Source organism: Rana temporaria, assembly GCF_905171775.1.
Source record: "Rana temporaria chromosome 2 unlocalized genomic scaffold, aRanTem1.1 chr2l, whole genome shotgun sequence".
Taxonomy (NCBI): Eukaryota; Metazoa; Chordata; class Amphibia; order Anura; family Ranidae; genus Rana; species Rana temporaria.
This window is the reverse complement of record NW_024404416.1, coordinates 26,066-49,087: the sequence shown is the minus strand read 5'-3', so window position 1 is coordinate 49,087 and position 23,022 is coordinate 26,066. Positions and strand designations below refer to the sequence as shown.

The 23,022-nt window shown below is 46.7% G+C and overlaps 1 protein-coding gene across 1 annotated transcript in view; it reads right to left on the bottom strand.

The window, feature by feature from the left end:
• Nucleotides 1-21,852, bottom strand: part of LOC120921656 — a 60,215-nt gene extending 38,363 nt beyond the window's left edge. Inside the window, exons 1-3 of the mRNA XM_040334170.1 lie at nt 21,721-21,852; nt 11,306-11,351; nt 1,514-1,627 (exon numbers count right to left, since the gene is read on the bottom strand). Coding sequence (XP_040190104.1) covers nt 1,514-1,627; nt 11,306-11,351; nt 21,721-21,852 — 292 coding nt within the window. The remainder of the gene's footprint in view (nt 1-1,513; nt 1,628-11,305; nt 11,352-21,720) is intronic.
• Nucleotides 21,853-23,022: the final 1,170 nt, after the last annotated feature.

The window sequence follows — 23,022 nt, the reverse complement described above, 5'->3', positions numbered from 1 at the left end:
TGACATGTGCTGGCGGCCATATTGGTCCCTGGGCTTCTTATAACTTACCACACCCTGCGGCTCCTCCTTCCCACTGGGAGGAGCTGGATGCCTTGCAGATATATAGGAGGTCTGTTGCTTCAGTTCCCTGCTTGGTCCTCTTGTATTCACATGCTCCTGAGATTGTGCTGCTGCTTTTGGTTACCGACCCGGCTTCCACGGACTATCCTTCTGGCTCCTGATTCCTGGCTTCGTTCGGACTACCCTTCTGGCTCCTGATCCCTGGCTTCGTTTGGACTATCCTTCTGGCTCCTGATCCCTGGCTTCGTTCGGACTATCCTTCTGGCTCCTGATCCCTGGCTCCGGTGGAAGACTCGGCTTACTGTTTGGTCATCCGTTTGGACTTTTACCTTGCTGTTTGGTTTTTAATAAAGCCTTCCTATTTCATTTATCTGTTGTTGTACGTCTGATTCATGCTTCCGTGACATTTTAGTGCCTTTTTTTTCATTGATGTGGTTTATATTCTTTTTTTTTCTGCCTAGTGGGAAAATCTTTGGTGTACTTTGAACTCCAGTAGCCTGAACCTTTATTTATTTTCTTTTTTTTGGGGGGGGGGGTCTCTCTCCCTTCTCAGGAAATATGATAACTTTACAACCATTGGTCCTATAAGTTATTGATGATAATCTCCATATCACTGCTTTTTGGGTAATTTTTTTCTTTTAATATTGTATTTGAGACATTTATGCTTACTCCATAGATTTTACCACTGTGATACATCCCCCTAATGAAGATTCATGTCAAGACTTGAACCGCCTTGGGGGAGGTATTAATGTGGTTTATGTAATTGATATGGACCAGTTTCTATAATTTTTTTTATTTATTATAATAAATGTTATAATTGTCTTTTTCTTATGGTGTCCTAAAAATCCAAATGTTTGCCATTTTTCTCCATAATCGGTCCTGGTATGTGGCACTGCTGTTTTTGCATTATTTCTGTTATGGTAGGTATTCTATTAGATATTTAGCAGCCATTTGGTATGCTTAGCATATACAGTATGGACCCTTAGGCCTCGTACACATGACCGAACATGTCTGCTGAAACTGGTCCGCGGACATGTCCGACCGTGTGTAGGGCCTAGCGGACCGGATTCCTGGCCGAGCGGACAGGTTTCCAGTGGACAAATGTTTCTTAGCATGCTAAGAAACATGTCCGCTGGAAAGCTGTCCGTCGGACATGTCCGATGGTCAGTACGACTCATCGGACATGTCCGCTGGCCCGAGAACCCGCGCATGGCGTCGAAGTGAAAGCATTGAAGCATTGAACTTCCGGGTTCGCGCACGTCGCCGTGTCATCGTCGCCGCAACGTCACTGCGCTGTCTGTCCGTGGGGATTTTGGTTTGATGGTGTGTAGAACCATCAGACCAAAATCTCCTAGCAGACATGTCCGATGAAAACGGTCCGCGGACCGTTTTCATCGGACATGTTCGAGCGTGTGTACAGGGCCTTAAGGAGCAGAACCAACAACAATCTTACCATTATCTTTACCAATGAACCCAGAGGGTCTCAAAACTTGCCAATTTTCTGTCAGCATCTTTGTGCCATCATCCACAAGGGAGACATTTGATGAGCGAGTGAAGTCATTTTTTTCTGTTGAGAAAAAAGACAAAATAAAATATTTCATTAACCACTTACTGACCAGGCTTTTTTTTGTCACTTTTTGTTTAAATCAGTATTTTTTGCTAGAGAAGTACTTATAACCCCAAACACTATATATATATATTTTAGCTGAGACCCTAGGGAATAAAATGGCAACCGTTGCATTTTTTTTATGTCACACGGTATTTGCACAGCGGTTTTGCAAACGCAATTGTTTTGGGAAAAATACACTTTAATGAGTTAAAAAAAACACAATAGTTACCACAATGTTTTAATATAAGGTGATAGATGATGTTACGCCGAGTAAATAGATACCAAACATGTTACTCTTTAAAATTGCGCAGGCTCGTGAAATGGCAACAAATTACGGTAGTTAAAAATCTCCATAGGCAATGTTTTAAACGCCTTTACAGGTTACCTGTTTAGAGTTACAAAGGAGGTCTAGCACTAGAATTATTGCTCTCACTCTAACGTTCGCGGCGATATCTCACATGTGTGGTTCAAATACCGTTTATGCGTGCACGACTTACGTATGTGGTCACTTTTGCGAGTGAGCAATACTATTTATTTTATTTTATTATTATTTTGTTTATTGTTTTTTTTGTTTTTTTACACTGTCCATTTATTTATTTTTTTGATCACTTTTATTCCTAGGAATAAATCTAATATAAGTAATGGAATGGAATGGAATTGCAAGGAATGTAAACATGTAAAGGATGACAGGTCAACAAGACCCCAAATCTCTTCTTTACCTTTTAAAAGCAAAAGATAAAAATATATATAAATTATTTATCCTTTAAATATTTTTTTTCCTTTTCCAGCCTGGACTGGAAGTGATGTCATGACATTGCTCCAGTTCTCCAAGGCCATAGAGGCGATAAAAGAGTGTTCATTTTTTGATGGCCTATGGGAGCAGATCGTTTCTCAGGCGAGCCAGTGGCAATGATAAGCCTGAGAAGTTGGCAGAATGGCACGGAGAGGCAAATTGGCGTACATGTGTGCGCCATTGCCACGAGCTCCGTGATCGTGCGCCCGCGGGACCCGCTGACTCGATGTCCGTCAGTGTCCCGTGATCGTGTGTCACGGAGCTGCAGGACGGGGGGATGCCTGTGTGAACAAGCATCTCCCTGTTCTGCCTAGTGACAGGACACTAATCGCCTGCTCCCTCTCATCGGGAGCAGCGATCAGTGTCGTGTCCCAGTAAGCCCCGTCCCCTAACAGTTAGAATCACTCCCTAGGACACACTTAACCCCTTCCTCGCCTCCTAGTGGTTAACCCATTCACGGCCAGTCACATTTACACAGTAAACAGTGCATTTTTATAGCACTAATCGCTGTATAAATGACAATGGTCCCAAAATGTCACCAAAAGTGTCCAATGTGTCCGCCATAATTTCGCAGTCACGATAAAAATTGCTGATCGCCGCCATTACTAGGAATTTTTTTTTTTTATAAAAATGCCATAAAACTATCCCCTCTTTTCTAGACGCTAACTTTTTCGCAAACCAATTAATAACGCTTATTGTGATTTTCTTTTACGAAAAATAGGCAGAAGAATACGTAGCGGCCTAAACTGAGGAATTTTTTTTTTTATATATATTTTTGGGGGATATTTATTATAACAAAATGTAAAAAACCTGGCTTTTTTTTCCCAAAATTGTCGCTCTATTTTTGTTTATAGCGCAAAGAATAAAAAACGCAGAGGTGATCAAATACCACCAAAAGAAAGCTCTATTTGTGGGAAAAAAAGGACGCCAATTTTGTTTGGGAGCCACGTCTCACGACCGCGCAATTGTCAGTTAAAGTGACGCAGTGCTGAATCGCAAAAAGTGCTCTGGTCTTTGGGCAGCCAAATGGTCCGGGGCTGAAGTGGTTAAAGAAAATTCACTACAAACACAATGCAAAAGGGACATCAGACTGTAGCAGATAAAAAAGAGCATTTTACTAAGGGTTCTTGAAGAGATAAGACAATAGTGATGGAGGTGTTTTCCCGTGTTAAACTCTTATGCCGCGTACACACGATCATTTTTCGGCATGAAAAAAAAAAACGTTTTTCAGCATGTCCAAAAAAACAACGTTTTTCCAACTTCATCATTGAAAACGACGTTGCCCACACACCATCGTTTTTAAAAAATTATGAAAAAAGCGCGGTGACGTACAACACGTAGGACGGCACTATAAAGGGGAAGTTCCATGCGGATGGCGCCACCCTTGGGGCTGCTTTAGCTGATTCTGTGTTAGTAAAAGACGATTCGCGCTTTTCTGTCTGTTACAGCGTGATGAATGTGCTTACTCCATTATGAATGGTAGTTTTACCTGAAAGAGCGCTCCCGTCTCATAACTTCTGGGCATGCGCTGGTTTAAAACGTCGTTTTAGCCCACACACGATAATTTTTACAACCCGAAAAACAACGTTTTTTAAAACGACGTTAAAAAATGCAGCATGTTCGAATTTTTTTTTTTGGTCGTTTTTTTCAGAAGCCGAAAAACGATGTGAAGCCCACACACCATCATTTTAACCACTTCCCGACCGCCGCATGTATATGTACGTCCACAGAATGGCACGTACAGGCAAATGGGCGTACCTGTACGTCCCCGCCTTTCCGCGGGTCGGGGGTCCGATCGAGATCCCCGCGGTACATGCGGCGGTCGGATTCCCTGGGGGAGCGATCCAGGATGACGGCGCGGCTATTCGTTTATAGCCGATCCATCGCGATCGCTACCCCGGAGCTGAAGAACGGGGAGAGGCGTATGTAAACACGGCTTCCCCGTGCTTCACTGTGGCGGCTGCATCGATCGAGTGATCCCTTTTATAGGGAGACTCGATCGATGACGTCAGTCCTACAGCCACACCCCCCTACAGTTGTAAACACACACTAGGTGAACCCTAACTCCTACAGCGCCCCCCTGTGGTTAACTCCCAAACTGCAACTGTCATTTTCACAATAAACAATGCAATTTAAATGCACTTTTTGCTGTGAAAATGACAATGGTCCCAAAAATGTGTCAAAATTGTCCGAAGTGTCCGCCATAATGTCGCAGTCACGAAACAAATCGCTGATCGCTGCCAATAGTAGTAAAAAAAAAAAAAAATTCTAAAAATGCAATAAAACTATCCCCTATTTTGTAAACGCTATACATTTTGCGCAAACCAACCGATAAACGCTTATTGCGATTTTTTTTACCAAAAATATGTAGAAGAATACTTATCGGCCTAAACTGAGGAAAAAAAAAAGTTTTTTATATCTTTTTGGGGGATATTTATTATAGAAAAAAGTAAAAAATATTGAATTTTTTTCAAAATTGTCGCTCTATTTTTGTTTATAGCGCAAAAAATAAAAACCGCAGAGGAGATCAAATACCACCAAAAGAAAGCTCTATTTGTGGGGAAAAAACGACGCCAGTTTTGTTTGGGAGCCACGTCGCACGACCGCGCAATTATAGCGACGCAGTGCCGAATTGTAAAAACGCCTTTGGGCATTTAGCAGCATATTGGTCCGGGGCTTAATTGGTTAAATGACGTTTTTAAAAACGTTGTTTTTTTTCATGCCGAAAAATGATCGTGTGTATGCGGCATTATACTTGGTAGATAAACACACATGAAAAATCACAATGAAATCAACCAGTACCTGTAAGCTCTTGGAAAACCTATGACCTCAGGTATGAAAGGGAGACAGACTGACCTTTTTCGTGTCAATCTACTCCCCTAAAATCCTGAGGCCACGGGCCACGGGCCACGGGCCCAGAAAGTAACAGTTAAATAAACAACAACTTATAAGGAACGCAATATTCAACTTTTGAGTAGGAGTTCCCCCTTAAGGTGCACTAATGTTAAATACTTAGGCCCAGATACTTGTAGATGGGTGTAAAACTGCGGCGGCGTAACGTATGCCATTTACGTCACGCCGCCGCAAGTTTTACAGGAAAGTGCTTTATTCACAAAGAACTTGCCTGTAAAGTTGCGGCGGCGTAGCGTAAATCCCCCGGCGCAAGCCCGCCTAATTCAAATGAGCCGGGTAGGGGGCGTGGAGCATTTAAATTAGGCACGTTCCCGCACCGAACGTACTGCGCATGCGCCGTCCGAAGAATATCCCAGGGTGCATTGCTCCAAATGACGTCGCAAGGACGTCATTGGTTTCAACGAGAACGTAAATGGCGTCCAGCCCTATTCACGGACGACTTACGTGAACGACGTAAATTTTTAAATTTCGACGCGGGAACGACGGCCATACTTAACATTGACTGCGCCTCATATACCCAGGGGCAACTTTACGCCGGGACAAGCCTAACGTAAACGTCGTAACTTCACTGCGTCGGCCGCGCGTACGTTCTGGAATTCGCGCATCTCGCTAATTTGCATACTCGACGGGGAAAATGACGTCGGCGACACCAAGCGGCCGAAAAAAAAATGCATTTAAGATCCGACGGCGTAAGAGCCTTACGCCTGTCGGATCTAATGGTTATCTATGCGTAACTGATTCTATGAATCAGGCGCATAGATACGACGGGCGGACTCAGAGATACGACGGCGTGTCAGGAGATACGCCGGCGTATCTCTTTTCAGAATCTGGCCCTTAGTCCCTTGAGTGGTGGGAGAAGAAAGTGGAGGAGTTCTTTGTAGGGTAGATATCTCGCCTCTTCAGCTAGCTCAACAAGGGTTCAATGGTGCAATGGTGACCAGCAATAAGGGATAAAGGTGTCTGCATGCAGTGTCCTTGCAGTGTGTACACAATGTGGGCTTCTGCCCTCTCACCAGTCCGGTGGACACCAAGGCTCAGAGAAATGGAATATCCTGGAGCAAGCTCTTGAAGGGTCTGCAGATACCGGATGCTCGACTGACAACCCGATGACACAGAGGTCCAGCGATGTCTGTGATGGTTTACCTGCGCCTGTGGTGGAGCTTACGGATGGGAAGAACTATCGCTCGGTTATAGTCTCCCTCACAACAAGTAAGCTGCCAGATCTCCTACTCCTGCCACTAGTCTCCTAGGGTGACCACGTGTCCTGGTTTGCCCAGGATCGTCCCGTAATTTAAAATGTTGTCCCGTGTCCCGGTAGCCTTCAATCCGGGACAATAGAGTATCCCGGAATCAAAGTATCAAACACGTTGGACTGCCTGCCGGCTGCCACACTCACTGCCGCAGTCAGTGCCACTGTAATTACAGTCACTGGTTGCTAAGGCCGTCACCGTGACCGTGCCCAGCTCTCTCTCTCTGACTCCACCCCCACCTCCTCCTCCTCTCCTCCTTCAGCCGCGGTTCTTTACAGAGAGAGCAGCTCAGCACTACCGCGGCGCGCCGCAGACCTCTTCCACCACGCTCCGCCTCCACTGCTCCATGCTCCAACCCACTGCCCAGCCCAGCGCAGGCCACCACCGTCCGTCCCGCGACCTCCCGCTGCCGCAGGGCAAGTGGGCAACTCAGTGCACTGTTGTAAATTGCAGGCCTGGCTCCTCCTCCTCCCGCCCGAGCGGCCCGACTTACTGCCTCCGCCTGAGACTCCTGAGTCCCCTCCTGTCTGAGTTAGAGAAGACCGCCCGGCGCTGGCTGAAGACTGCCCTGCCCCACCACCAACAGATGCAGACTTCATCCATATCATCATCTTAAAAGGTGAGCAAATAGGGGCAATTGACACTGGCTGGCAGCATCTGATGGGGCACAGTAGTGACAATTCATGGGCACACTGGCAGCATTTGATTGGGCACTGTAGCGACAATTCATGGGCACACTGGCAGCATTTGATGGGGCACAGTAGTGACAATTAATCGGCGCACTGGCAGCATCTGATCTGATGGGCACAGTAGCGGCAATTGATAGGCACACTGGCAGAATCTGATGGGGCACAGTAGCGACAATTCATGGGCACACTGGCAGCATCTGATGGGGCACAGTTGCGACAATTCATGGGCACACTGGCAGCATTTGATGGGGCACAGTAGTGACAATTGATCGGCACACTGGCAGCATCTGATCTGATGGGCACAGTAGCGGCAATTGATAGGCACACTGGCAGAATCTGATGGGGCACAGTAGCGACAATTCATGGGCACACTGGCAGCATCTGATGGGGCACAGTAGCGTCAATTGATCGGCACACTGGCAGCATCTGATGGGGCACACTGTTGGCAATTGCTGGGCACACTGGCAGCATCTGATGGGGGCACAGTAGCGACAATTCATGGGCACACTGGCAGCATTTGATGGGGCACCGTAGTGACAACTAATCGGCACACTGGCAGCATCTGATCTGATGGGCACAGTAGCGGCAATTGATAGGCACACTGGCAGAATCTGATGGGGCACAGTAGTGACAATTAATGGGCACACTGGCAGCATTTGATGGGGGCACAGTAGCGACAAATCATGGGCACACTGGCAGCATCTGATGGGGGCACAGTAGCGGCAAATCATGGGCACACTGGCAGCATCTGATGGGGCACAGTAGCGTCAATTGATCGGCACACTGGCAGCATCTGATGGGGCACACTGTTGGCAATTGCTGGGCACACTGGCAGCATCTGATGGGGGCACAGTAGCGACAATTCATGGGCACACTGGCAGCATTTGATGGGGCACAGTAGGGACAATTAATCGGCACACTGGCAGCATCTGATCTGATGGGCACAGTAGCGGCAATTGATAGGCACACTGGCAGAATTTGATGGGGCACAGTAGCGACAATTCATGAGCACACTGGCAGCATCTGATGGGGGCACAGTAGCGACAAATCATGGGCACACTGGCAGCATCTGATGGGGGCACAGTAGCGACAATTCATGGGCACACTGGCAGCATCTGATGGGGCACAGTTGCGACAATTCATGGGCACACTGGCAGCATCTGATGGGAGCACAGTAGCGACAATTCATGGGCACACTGGCAGCATCTGATGGGGCACAGTTGCGACAATTCATGAGCACACTGGCAGCATCTGATGGGGCACAGTAGCAACATTTCATGGGCACACTGGCAGCATCAGATTGGGCACAGTAGCAACAATTGCTGGACACACTGGCAGCATTTGATGGGGCACAGTAGTGGCATTTGATGGGGAACAGTGGCAGCATTTGATGGGGCCTAGGGCCCTCTTTTGATCTTGCACACGGGCCCGCTGATTTCATGATACGCCCCTGCCCCCAAAATACGCCAAAAAATATGTAAAAAAAAACATATATTTTTTAGGGGGGGGGGGGTGTCCCTGAATGGCAGTTTGGAAATGTGGTCACCCTAGTCTCCATGGGCTTCCCCTGCTCCCTGGCAGTCTTGTGTCTTCCTCCTTCCTCTCTCCAAATCCCCTCCAGAGCCCGCCTGCTGGGGCTTGTAGAAGTAGCGCGTCTGTTTAAGGCTGTAGTGCGGGGGTGCCCAACCAGTGGCCCGGGGGCCACATGTGGCCCGCGGAGCCCTCGGATGTGGCCCGCGACCTCCTGCTCTGGGATGGAATAAAATAGAATAGAATGCTGTTATTACTAAAATCACAGGGGGCCGGATTCAGATACCTGAGCGTATCTGTCCGGCCGGCGTAACTCCAAAACGTTACACCGCTCTAACTTTGGGCGCGAGTTCTTTATTCATAAAGAACTTGCGCTCTTAGTTACGGCGGCGTAACCTATGTGTTGCGGCGTAAGGCCGCGTAATTCAAATGGGGATGTAGGGGGCGTGTTTTATTTAAATTTATGTTGACCCCGCGTTTTTTACGTTTTAGTTGAACGGCGCATGCGCCGTCCGTAAAATATCCCAGTGCGCATTGCTCTAAATGACGTCGCAAGGACGTCATTGGTTTCGACGTGAGCGTAAATTACGTCCATCCGTATTCACGAACGACTTACGCAAACGACGTAAAAAATTCAAAACTCGGCGTGGGAACGACGGCCATACTTAACATTAGCTACCCTTCATATAGCAGGGGTAACTATACGCTGTAAAAAGCCGAACGCAAACGGCATTAAAAAAAAGCGCCGGGGGGTCGTTCGTTTCTGAATCGGCGTAAATCCTCATTTGTATATTCCTCGCGTGAAACATACGGAAGCGCCACCTAGCGGCCAGCCTGGAATTGCAGCCTAAGATACAACGGTGTAAGACACTTACACCTGTCGGATCTTAGGGAGATCTATGTGTAACTGATTCTATGAATCAGGCGCATAGATACGACGGCCCGGACTTAGAGATACGACGGCGTATCAGGAGATATGCCGCCGTATCTTCTTTCTGAATCCGGCCCAGGGTATATATGGGCATATCTGTTCTGCAGTGGTTAACAGGCTGCTTGCAAACTGATCCGCAGGTGCAGAGAAAAGCACTTGCGGGTTACCTGCACTGAGCCATAGACTTCTATTACCTGCGAGTTTGGTGTGCTGAGAGTAGAGTGGGCTCTATAGAAGTGTTCTTTGGAAGTGCCTATCAGAGCCAGCTTTCAAATAGTTAACCAGGGGACGCAGGGAGTGTGCGTTCCCTGGTTAACACTGACAGGTGTCTCAGCCAATCAGGTTCACCGGTTCTGGTGACAGTTGCTGCGTTTGATGGCACAGTGGCTGTGTTTGCTTGCGCAGTGGCTGTGTTTCATGGCACAGTGGCTGCGTTTCATGGGCACAGTGGCTGCGTTTCATGGGCACAGTGGCTGTGTTTCATGGGCACAGTGGCTGCGTTTCATGGGTACAGTGGCTGCGTTTGATGGCACAGTGGCTGCCTTTGATGGCACAGTGGCTGCGTTTGCTTGCACAGTGGCTGCGTTTGATGGCACAGTGGCTGCGTTTTCTGGCACAGTGACTGCGTTTGATGGCACAGTGGCTGCGTTTCATGGGTACAGTGGCTGTGTTTGATGGCACAGTGGTTGCTTTTGATGGCACAGTGGCTGTGTTTGATGGCACAGTGGCTGCGTTTCATGGGTACAGTGGCTGTGTTTGATGGCACAGTGGTTGCTTTTGATGGCACAGTGGCTGTGTTTGATGGCACAGTGGCTGTGTTTGATGGCACAGTTGCTGCGTTTGATGGCACAGTGGCTGCGTTTGATGGCACAGTGGCTGCGTTTGCTGGCACAGTGGCAACAATTGATGGCACAGTGAGGCTGCAATTGATGATTTTTTTTTTTCGTTTGTCTGCGCCCCCAAAAAAATTTGAGCACCAGCCGCGACTGTCAGTAATCAAGTGGTGAACGCTGCTTTTAGGGGGTGTCTGTCTTTTTTTTTCTACCTCTACTTGCCCCTGCATGTTAGCCTATTTGTCAATGCACACAAAGGTGTTCAGAGGCAGGACCCCCCCCCCCCATCCAGGAACAGCAGCATTTTGGCCAATATAATGAATTAATGCCCAATGCAATTAGTGTTTTTCTGCAAAAATGAGGCTGAAGTGTAAAGATGTTTAGGAATAGTTAGCTATTGCCCTGTGTAAGCCATGATTAAGCACTAGCTTAGTGCGAAACGCGTCGGCTGTTCCCCTGTTCCTTTGCTGTGACCTTGTGAAGTGATGTATTTGCTGTTCGTTTGAATAAAAGACAACCTTTTTGGTTATTGGAGTGCGGCTATCCATTTCCTCTCTTCGTATCTCATGCCCTGTGTGCATGGTGCCTAAATATGAGCAAAAATTATTTCAACTGAATTTTTTTTTCGAAATGACAAATAATGGAAATACTCAAACAGGACAAGCTGGCTTCAACATGTCCTTCAAGAACTACTTACCAGACAGTATGACATCAGCACAGGCAAACAGTAAAATAAACAGAATCTAGAATGAAAAAAGATACAATATGATCAGAAGACAAATCACTTTATGCCGCGTACACACGATCGGAAATTCCGACAGAAAAAGTCCAATGTGAGCTTTTGGTGGGAAATTCCGACCGTGTGTAGGCTCCATCGGACTTTTGCCTTCGGAATTTCCGCCAACAAAAGATTGAAAAGAAGGGCTCCGGCGCATGCACAAGTTTTCCAAAGGTAATCAGAGTAAGGGCGGAAGTGACGTCCAGAACAGATTCAGCAAACAGCACAAACAATGGCGCAGCACCCACACACCCCCACACACCCAAGCCAGAGGAACACACCCAAGCTCATCACAGCTGACAAGGCTTAGCTGGATAATCAGTCAGTGTCAGTTCAGTGAGGGAGTAGGACGCTTCCCGACGAGTCTGCTCTCTCCAGGGACCAGACAGATAGCCAGCTAGACACCGCAGACAGGCAGGCTCCTACAATCTTTGCTGCATGAATCAACTTGCAGCCCATAGGACCGGCTCCTTCCTTCCTCTCTTCAGGTAAGACCCTGTCTTTCAGGGCCATCTTTCCACCCCCAGGAATCGCTAGTGACCGTCCTTTTCAGGACAGCCACTCCAGCGATCCAAATTGCGGCTGTTTACCTTCTCTTAGAGCCGCATGCACCCCAATCAGTCACCCATAATCACCCAGGCCACCCGCCGCGCATAGCAGCGCTCTTTTCTGGCGATCTGCGGCTCTTTCCCGCTTTCACGCCAGACCAGGCCTTATTCGCAGCCGCCGCAATTAGGAAAGACCGCGGCTTCAGCCGCGGCCTAGCGGTGCGCCGCAAAAAGGAGCACTGACAGCCTCGAAATTTTCCTGGAATTGTCAGGGATCATCCCCCTATCCCTGGAGGATCCCATCCTCCCCTGGATTAACAACCAGCTCATACCCACCAAGCCAAACAGCCCCCAAACCTGAGGCCTGTGGCCCGATCGGCGGCCATCTTGGTACTCCTCAGCTACAGTGACACCCTTCCCCCCATTCCAAACAGTACTTGATCCAGGGTTTCGTCCGATCGCCTTTCAGGGATCAGGAAGGAATTTTTTTCCCTGCGGCAGCAAATTGGCTTAGCACTGCCAGGGTTTTTTGCCTTCCTCTGGACCAAGGCCAAGCGAGAGGATTCAGCGAATCTTCCCTCTATTGCAATTAATCCCCCCCCCCCCCCGGTGACTGGCAACAATGGTTAAACTGCGATACTCTGCAGAAACGATTTGGGGTCTGAGACAATTCGCAACAGTATTACCAGCCGTCACCAAAAAGGCCTTAAAAATAGACCAACTTTTGAGATTCGATCAACGATCGACCATCAAAAATTTCAACCATTTAACCCAGCTCAAGCACATATCATGTGCTTTGATCAACACAAGATCGGCAGTAAAACACCGATCAGAAATCCACGATTTCTTACTACAAAACGATCTAGACTGCCTCTTTATCACAGAAAGCTGGCTTTCAGACGACTGCAACACCATTCTTGGAGAATTGGTGCCAGAAAATTATCGAATTATAACGGAAAACAGAATAGGGCAAAGAGGAGGAGGCCTGGCGGTGATCCATAAGTTTCATATTGCAATCACTAAGCCGGTCCTTCAAAATCCTCTTCCATTTATGGAAACCCTTACTCTTCAACTTCAAACTAACCCCCAGGAGACTGTTCACATTCTCCTCTGCTATAGGCCACCTGGGCCAAAATCGCAGCTTCTACCATCATTAACGGAGTTCATATCCACTTATACCCTTAACAGCAAACATCTTTTGCTGCTCGGGGACTTCAATCTGTGGGCCAACTCCTCACAGGATCCCATTGCGGATGCCTGCATCGATCACCTGGAAGGATTAGGACTACAGCAACTTATATGCGGTCCCACGCATGCTTCAGGTCACACACTCGACCTAATTTTCAGACAAAATCTGAAAATAAACATTTTGGGAAATGAACCTTTGCCATGGACAGACCACCATGCAATTAGTTTCATAATTTCCAAAATTCCACCAGTTATAAAAGCACCCAAGCCGGTGACAATACACTGGGCTAGATCTCAGAAGAAGCTCCATTCAGAACTCTTCAAATCTACCTTGGGAAACCGAATCGAAACTATTCATCCTCAGTTAACAGCCTCAGATACACTGGATGCCATAAATGCAGCTCTGCTACAATCAGCCGACTTAGTAGCACCGAAACGCAAAGTCCGCATCCGGAAAAAAAAGTCCGGCTGGTTCAACAACCAGCTATCCCTACTGAAGCAAGAGCGCAGAAGGGCGGAAGCCGCCTGGAAAAGAAGCCCTTCAGAAGATCACCTCATCATCTACAAGGCAATAACAACACAATATCATAAAGAAATCTTCAAAGCAAAGAAACATCATTTTTCTATGACGATTAACAGCGCCATGAACCGCCCCCGAGAACTATTCAAGATGGTCACCCAGACCATGAATCCGGGATGTCTTGAAGTCCCCAATTCAGACACCCAAGAGTTCTGTAATGAACTATCGGATTTCTTCATCGACAAAATCGAAAGAATCCGGGTAAGTATTCTGCAAAATAATACCCCCCTCAGCCCCCTCTTCAATCAACTACAAAACACCAACAGAAACCTTCTACAATCAACTAAGTTCACTCTGGAACCCATCTCCATCGATACCACCAAAAATATCATTGGTGCGTTGCGGAACAGCACAGCACCCAATGACATCATTCCCACCAAGCTGCTGAAGGAATGCGCCGACATTCTGGCGCCTCCCATCACACAGCTTATAAATCAGTCATTTAAGGAAGGCATAGTGCCATCCCTGCTGAAAGAGGGCACAATCCAGCCCATCCTGAAAAAACCTAACTTGGATCCCAAGGACCCAACTCACCGCCGCCCCATAACAGGCCTAAATATTCTCTCCAAGATAATGGAGAAAATAGTGGTACAACAGCTGCAACAGCATCTGGATACCCACAATCTACTCGATCCATTTCAATCAGGTTTCCGTCCCGGACACGGGACAGAAACGGCCTTACTTAAAATATGGGACGATGCCCTCGAGGCCGCAGACGAGGGAGAATCCTGTCTCCTGGTTCTGCTGGACCTAAGCGCAGCCTTTGACACAGTAGACCACAAAATGTTACTGATGCGACTGGCCGAGGTAGCCAGAATCGCAGAAGGTGATTTACCATGGTTTTCCTCCTTTCTTGAAAACCGATCACAAACAGTGAAACTGGGATCTTTCACGTCGGAAAAACGCACGGTGCCATGTGGAGTCCCCCAAGGATCCCCCCTGTCACCGGTACTGTTCAACATCTATCTTCGCCCTCTCTTTGATATTATCAGTAGCCAAGAACTACTTTATCACTCTTATGCAGACGATACGCAATTGTATTTTCGCATCTGCAACAAAAAGGATCATCATCTCAGTTTAGAGAAATGTCTCTCTTCGATAGAAAATTGGATGACTAAGAGTTATCTTAAACTCAACAGTTCCAAAACAGAACTTCTTATGTTTCACGCCAGCCGCAAGAGTCAACTGGCAACAACCTGGACACCGCCGCCCATTCTGGGCCAAAGCATCACCCCTAGCTCCAAAGTCAAAAGTCTAGGAGTCATTTTTGACACCTTCATGACAATGGACGCACAAATAGGGTCAGTAGTCAGCGGATCGCACCATTTGTTGCACCTACTACGCAGACTTATTCCATTTATCCCCAAAGAAGACGTAGCAGTCGTGGTGGGAACAATCGTGAATTCCAGACTGGACTATGCAAATGCCCTTTACCTCGGGCTCCCAAAGTACCAAATCGCTCGTCTGCAAGTCGTACAGAATACGGCCGCCAGACTGGTGACTGGGAAAAGGACATGGGAATCAATCTCACCTTCGCTGAGAACCCTTCACTGGTTGCCAGTAAAAGACAGAATTGCATTTAAAGCACTCTGCCTGACACATAAGTGCATCCATGGGAAGGCTCCGCAATATCTTTGCGACAAGATAGAACCTCACAATTCTAATCGCGTTCTGCGATCCAGCGACCAAAATCTGGTCAAGGTGCCAAAAACCAAATACAAGTCCAAAGGAGAAAGAAGGTTTGCTTTTCAAGGTCCGAGACTATGGAACGCTTTACCAACCAGCGTTCGGTTGGAGGAAAACCACCTGACTTTCAGAAGACAGATTAAAACTCTGCTCTTTTGATGTCATGAGACACGAAACATCAAGCGCCCAGAGGCGATTCAGTTCGCATGTGCCGCGCTATATAAGTTTTTCATTCATTCATTCATTCAATACCCGGAAAAGAAAAAAATACAAAGACCCTAAATAAGGTATTTAGAGACCTCGGGCCAGATTCACGTATCTGGGCACATCTTTGTGCGGGCGTAGCGTATTCTATTTACGCTACGCCGTCGCAACTTAGGCTGGCAAGTGCAGTATTCACAAAGCACTCGCTCCGTAAGTTGCGGCGGCGTAGCGTAAATAGGCCGGCGTAAGCCCGCCTAATTCAAAGTAGGCTGGTAGGGGGCGTGTTGTATGGAAATTAATCGTGACTCCACGTAAATGACGCACCTAACGAACGGCGCATGTGCGCGCATGCTCAGTATCACGTCAAATTTTCTCCCTAAGTAACGCCGGCTTAATGCTTAGTCGACGTGAATGTAACCTACGCCCAGCCCCATTCACGTACGACTTACGCAAACTACGTAAAATACGACGCTGTTTAGACGTTTTTGACGTCCATACCTTAACATGACTTACCCCTGCTTTATGAGGGGTAAAGTTACGCCGGTCGTACGCCTTACATAAACAGTGTATATTAATACGCCGAGTGCAAGTACGTTTGTGAATCGGCGTATCTAGCTCATTTGCATATTGGACGCGGAAATATACGGAAGCGCCCCTAGCGGCCAGCGTAAATATGCACCTAAGATACGACAGCGTAGGAGACTTACGTCAGTCGTATCTTAGACAAATTCTGGCGTATCTGATTCTTTGAATCAGGCAAAGAGATACGACGCCTCACATTCGGACTTACGACGGCGTACATGGAGATACGCCGTCGTAAGTCCTTTGTGAATCTGGCCCCTCGTTTTTAGGGCGGTTTCAATCTATTATGCCTTGTAATGAGCTATTGTATGATAAAAATTTAAAAATCGGCCGGGGTTTACTTCCTCTTTAAAGTGCAATGTTAAAAATGCAAAACTCTATTAAACAACGACTGAGTTGGTGGTAGGGTGATAATTTACTTTTCAAACCGGTGAAAGGATATTTAACCACTTTGAAGTTTTCTTCTGGTAAGACCATCCCATGTCTAAGCAACCATTTGAAAATATCCCCTGCTATGACATCATCCAGTACCACAAGTTGGTCCCTACATCTGCTTTCTGAGATAATCCTCAGCCTCATGGGCCTCATATGCCTCTCTGTGAAAAAGTGCAGAAGTATCTGGTGTATCAATGTCCTTGAGACATCAGGGTTGCAACCTCTATACATAGGACATGTTCCACAGTTCAGTTACCATGCTATGCAGTGCTTGTTGGAAGTCCCCTGAAGAAGCCATTGCATGGCGAAACATGTAGAGCAAGAAGTCACTGCTGATTACTCATATTATGGTTACTGTGATGTTTTATACATTTTTGTATAAATAAATTCATATATATTTGTTTGATTTGTTACATTTTGTGAAATAGTTTAAAGGGCAAGTGACATGAAGACTCAGTGACGCAGGAACCCAAGAGCCCTACATCTGCATCCTGTGGACCATCATTCTTTCTAGATCAGCCTTTCTCAACCTTTTCAACACAGGGGAACCCTGAAATAACTTTTCAGGCTTGGGAAACCTCTGCTAAAAATGATTGAATCTACAACTCATGATCGATTAGTGTGATGGTCAATGGGAAGAATGCCTCTTACACTTGTGGACATCAGGAAGAATTCCCGCTTACACATAGCTAACAAGATCAATGGTATCAGTGGGAACATATCTGAGAAGCAAACATTGCTCAATTGCTCAAGGGACCCTAGTAACTTTTGGAGGAACCTTAGTATTTCATGGAACCCCTAGCAACCTCTGAAGGAACCCTAGGATTCCATGGAACCCCTAGCAACCTCTGAAGGAACCCTAGGATTCCATAGAACCCCTAGCAACCTCTGAAGGAACCCTAGGATTCCATAGAACCCCTAGCAACCTCTGAAGGGACCCTAGGATTCCATGGAACCCCTAGCAACCTCTGAAGGAACCCTAGGATTCCATGGAACCCCTAGCAACCTCTGAAGGAACCCTAGGATTCCATGGAACCCCTAGCAACCTCTGAAGGAACCCTAGGATTCCATAGAACCCCTAGCAACCTCTGAAGGGACCCTAGGATTCGAAGGAACCTTGGTTGAGAAATGCTGTTCTAGATCAGGGATATGCAATTAGCGGACCTCCAGCTGTTGCAAAACTACAAGTCCCATCATGCCTCTAACTCTGGGTGTCCTGCTTGTGGCTGTCAGAGTCTTGCTATGCCGCATGGGAATTGTAGTTCTGCAACAGCTTGAGGTCCGCTAATTGCATATCCCCGTTCTAGATGGTTCTGTAGGACATTCCTTCAGTACACTATAATAGTGGTCTGTTTACAGTATCTCAGAATTAAAAGTATAATTTTGGTCGTTACCTTTGTGATCTGCATGGTGAGAAGAGATTCTGCACCTGGAGAGAGAGAGAGAGAGTTACCGTCAAGGAACACTTTGATTTTGGAAATCCTGTAATCTTTTCTATATGAACAGGACCGGTTTCTTCTCCCCATCTTTACACCATAAACCTTTTCACATCTTCTGTGACAGATAACTGTCCATCTCACCAATACAAACACACATTCTTGCCCAGATTCTCAAAGGCGTTACGACGGCGCAACACCATTTGCGCCGTCGTAAGTCCTAATCTGGCCCTGGGTATCTATGCGACTGATTCTTAGAATCAGTTACGCATAGATACTTATTAGATCTGACAGGCGTAAGGCTCTTACGCTGTCAGATCTTAAATGCAATTTTTTTTCCCGCCGCTAGGTGTCGCCGACGTCGTTTTCCCCGTCGCTTATGTAAATTAGCAAATTACGACGATTCCCGAACGTACGCGCGCTCGACGCAGAGAATTTACGACGTTTCCGTAGCCTTTGTGACGCGTAAAGTTGCCCCTGGGTCTATGAGGCGCAGCCAATGTTAAGTATGGCCGACGTTCCCACGTCGAAATTTAAAAAATCTACGTCGTTTGCGTAAGACGTCCGTGAATGGCGCTGGACACCATTTACGTAAACGTCTAAGCAAATGACGTCGGTGCGACGTCATTTAGCGCAATGCACGTCGGGTAATTTACCTGACGGAGCATGCGCAGTACGCTCGGCGCGGGAACGCGCCTAATTTAAATGGTGCCCGCCCCATTTGAATTGGGCGGGCTTGCGCCGAGCGCTTTTACGATACACCGCCGCAAGTTTACAGGTAAGTGTTCTGAGAATCAGGCACTAACGCTGTAAAACTGCGGCGGTGTAACGTAAATCACATACGTTACGCTGCCCAGGAGCAACGTAATTATATGTGAATCCGGGCCATAGAGTATACTGTGTGCCAGATCCAATAATCTGACCTCCAACCTTCCCTTCAGTCTTGCACAGTTGTACCGCCTCCTCTCCTGTACTGAAGCGGCTTATGCCGCGTACACACGATCGGAATTTCCGAGAACAAATGTTGGATGTGAGCTTTTGTTCGGATATTCCGACCGTTTGTAGGCTCTATCGGACATTTGCTGTCGGAATTTCCGACAACAAATGATTGAGAGCAGGTTCTCAATTTTTCAGACGGAAAAAGGTTCTTGTCGGAAATACCGAGCGTGTGGAGCCATTTCTGAATCACAAAAGTGCTGCACCACAAAACGACACCCCGAACATCGCGCATTGGTCTCCATTAGTAGATCCAAGTGAACATAGGTGCATTACGTTGTGCACCCCAAAGCTCAAACTACATGCGTGTAAATATATATATGGCAGTAGGGCAATGGACAGTGTCAGTAGGGCAGAGATTGCGTTCATAGAGCAGTGGATGGTGTCAGTAGGGCAGAGATTGCGTTCATAGAGCAGTGGATGGTGTCAGTATTTTTTACAATATTTTCTTTCAATAATTTTTAATTAAAAAAAAAAATACTATTTTTTGAGAGCTCCATTGGGGGGCTTTGGTGAAATATCAGGGGTATAAAGTAGGGTGACCACGTGTCCCGGATTGCCCGTCTGTCCCGGGCCCATTCATTCCAGGACAATACAGTGTCCTGGAATGAAACTGACACATCCACCCCCCAAGCCAAACTAATGCCCCCAAAAAAGGCCGCCACATCACCGCTTTACTCACTGACAGTACTTGTCCTGGTCGGGAATGACTGGAGGCCCCACCCCCTGCATGTGATTGGAGAAATCATAAATCCCGCCTCTTGTGTCCAATCACTGTGCTTTGATTCGTTACAGCACAAGCTGATTTTTGGGAAGGGGGGTGTCCCTGAATGGTAGTTTGGAAATGTGGTCACCCCAGTCTAAAGGGACCCCTGATGTCTCACTTTAGAGACAGAAAAAGGGACTAAAGACAGAGATTCGCCAGTCTCTTTCTCTACAGCCTCAGCTTCACTGGAAAGTGACTGCAGCAGGGGGAATCTCTGCAGCACAGGGTGATTAGGGTGTGCCCAGGCACAACTGACACACCCTGTGCGCACGTCTATGCAAGTGAAATAAAGAGACACGTACATGTACGTGATTGTGCCCAGCCATGCCATTCTGCCAACGTATATCGGCGTGAAGGGGTCCTTAAGTGGTTAATGCCTAAGCCCAATTTTGCAACTTTTACTTGTGTTAGTAAAACCAAACACATCACAGATCACAGATCCCTGAAAAGCAGAAAACATTGCTAACTCCAACACACCACAACACACCCCAACACACCACACCCCAACACACCGTAACACACCACAACACACCACCGTGCATTATGGTGCTCTACATCAGAAACAAATGTGGTATATGCTTTTTGTTCATTCTGGTTTGTTGGCATCCCATTCAAAATCACTCCATACAGACTGGAGGAACCAATATGATGGAGTAGAGATCAATCACTAATGACCAGGGGTGGACTGACAAGTCATGGGGGCCCCCAGGCAATAGGAGATTACGGGGCCCCCGGGCAATAGGGGATTATGGGGTCCCCGGGCAATAGGAGATTATGGGGTCCCCGGGCAATAGGAGATTATGGGGCCCCAGGCAATAGGAGATTATGGGGCCCCTGGGCAATAGGAGATTATGGGGCCCCCGGGCAATAGGAGATTATGGGGCCCCCGGGCAATAGGAGATTATGGGGCCACAGGCAATAGGAGATTATGGGCCCCCCGGGCAATAGGAGATTATGGGGCCCCCGGGCAATAGGAGATTATGGGGCCACAGGCAATAGGAGATTATGGGCCCCCCGGGCAATAGGAGATTATGGGGCCACAGGCAATAGGAGATTATGGGGCCCCCCGGCAATAGGAGATTATGGGGCCACAGGCAATAGGAGATTATGGGCCCCCCGGGCAATAGGAGATTATGGGGCCCCAGGCAATAGGAGATTATGGGGCCACACAGTATACATACACACACACACATATACAGTATACATACACAGTATACACACATACAATACACATACACAGTATAGTCACACAGTATACATACAATATACATACACAGTATAGTCACACAGTATACATACACACACATATACAGTATACATATAAAGTATACTCACACAGTATACACACACACATACAATATACATACACAGTATAGTCACACAGTATACATACACACTTATATACAGTATACATATAAAGTATACTCACACAGTATACACACACACATACAATATACATACACAGTATAGTCACACAGTATACATACACACTTATATACAGTATACATATAAAGTATACTCACACAGTATACACACACACATACAATATACATACACAGTATAGTCACACAGTATACATACACACACACACAGTATACATAAACACACTGAAAAGGTACTGGAGAGGCGGGGCAGCTATAATCTTGGGATTTTTAGACCAAAGGGATGTCAGTAAGGGACATTTCAGGGACAGATGTGAAAAAACACAGCTTTTTACATACTGTCCCTGGTTTTACTGAGGCTGGCAACCCTGATGGGGCCCCCTAGTGGCATGGGGCCCTTGGGCAGTGCCTGAGTGCTCGAATGGTCAGTCCACCCCTACTAATGACCCCATCCCTCAATCTGTGCAATTCATCACTACTTGTGTATATCCATATCTGTCCTTTATGTATATGGGAGGTGTACCTTCTCACTGGGAAATGTCCTCCGCTCTTCTCTCTTCTATTGCTCAGCTCCTTCTCTCTGTCACTTCTCCTTTGGCTTATGATTTTTAATATTTGATCAACTTCAGTCATGAGATTTGCTTTCTCTGCTTGCCGAGTCATTGAGAAACAAGACTTTTTCGCACACGAAGCCCTGACCCCGTCCTTCACCACACACCTTGAAATACTACAGACATGAAAAACTGCAACTGGAGACAAACATCCAATTCCTCTAACTCACTTCTGCTTTATTTTTGAACATTCTTTATTTAAGCGTCTATGCATATTTTATATATAGGAGAAAAAATGCTCACAGGATTGTATTTAATCATTTCAATACGGGCACTTTTACCCCCTTCCTGCCCAGGCCAATCTCCAGCTTTCAGCACTGAATGACAATTGCGCGGTCATGCTACACTGTACCCAAATTACATTTTATATCATTTTTTTTCACACAGAGCTTTTTTTTGGGGTGGCGTTTAATCACCACTAGGTTTTTTATTTTTCTGCTTAAAAAAAATGTAAAAAGACTGAACATTTTGGAGGAAAAAAAAATAGTTTTTCTTTGTTTCTGTTATAAAATTTTGCAAATAAATCATCCTTCTTCATAGATTTAGGCCAAAATGTATTCTGCTACATTTCTTTGGTGAAAATAACCCAAATCAGTGTGCAGGGTGCCTTTAGCCAATTATAGCTCAGGGGGACAAAGTCCGCGCCCCACACTATATAAGGCCACCTGCATGTCGGCCCTGTGAAGTGTGTTGCTGGCGTGGACGGAGACATTGGGCCAGATTCACATAGATATACGACGGTGTATCTCCTGATACACCGTCGTATCTCTGACTTAGGCCGGTCGTATCTATGCGACCGATTCATAGAATCAGGTTACGCATAGATATGCCTAAGATCCAACAGGTGTAACTGTGTTACACCTTCGGATCTTAACTGCAATTTAAAAATGGCCGCGGGGGCGTTCTCGCTGATTTACGCTGAGAAATATGTAAATCGGCGAGATACACCAATTCACGAACGTACGCGGGCCCGACGCAATGTTGTTACAACGTTTACGTAGCGGTTTTCCCGGCGTATACTTACCCCTGCTTCTATGAGGCGCAGCCAATGTTAAGTATAGCCGTCGTTCCCGCCTCAAGTTTGGAGGTAAGTGTTTTGTGAATTACCCACTTGCCTCTCAAACTTGTGTCATTTAGATTGAGCAGGCATGCAGATTATTTAGTGAGCTGCAGTGCATTTAATATATATATATATATATATATATATATACAGTCAATCTTG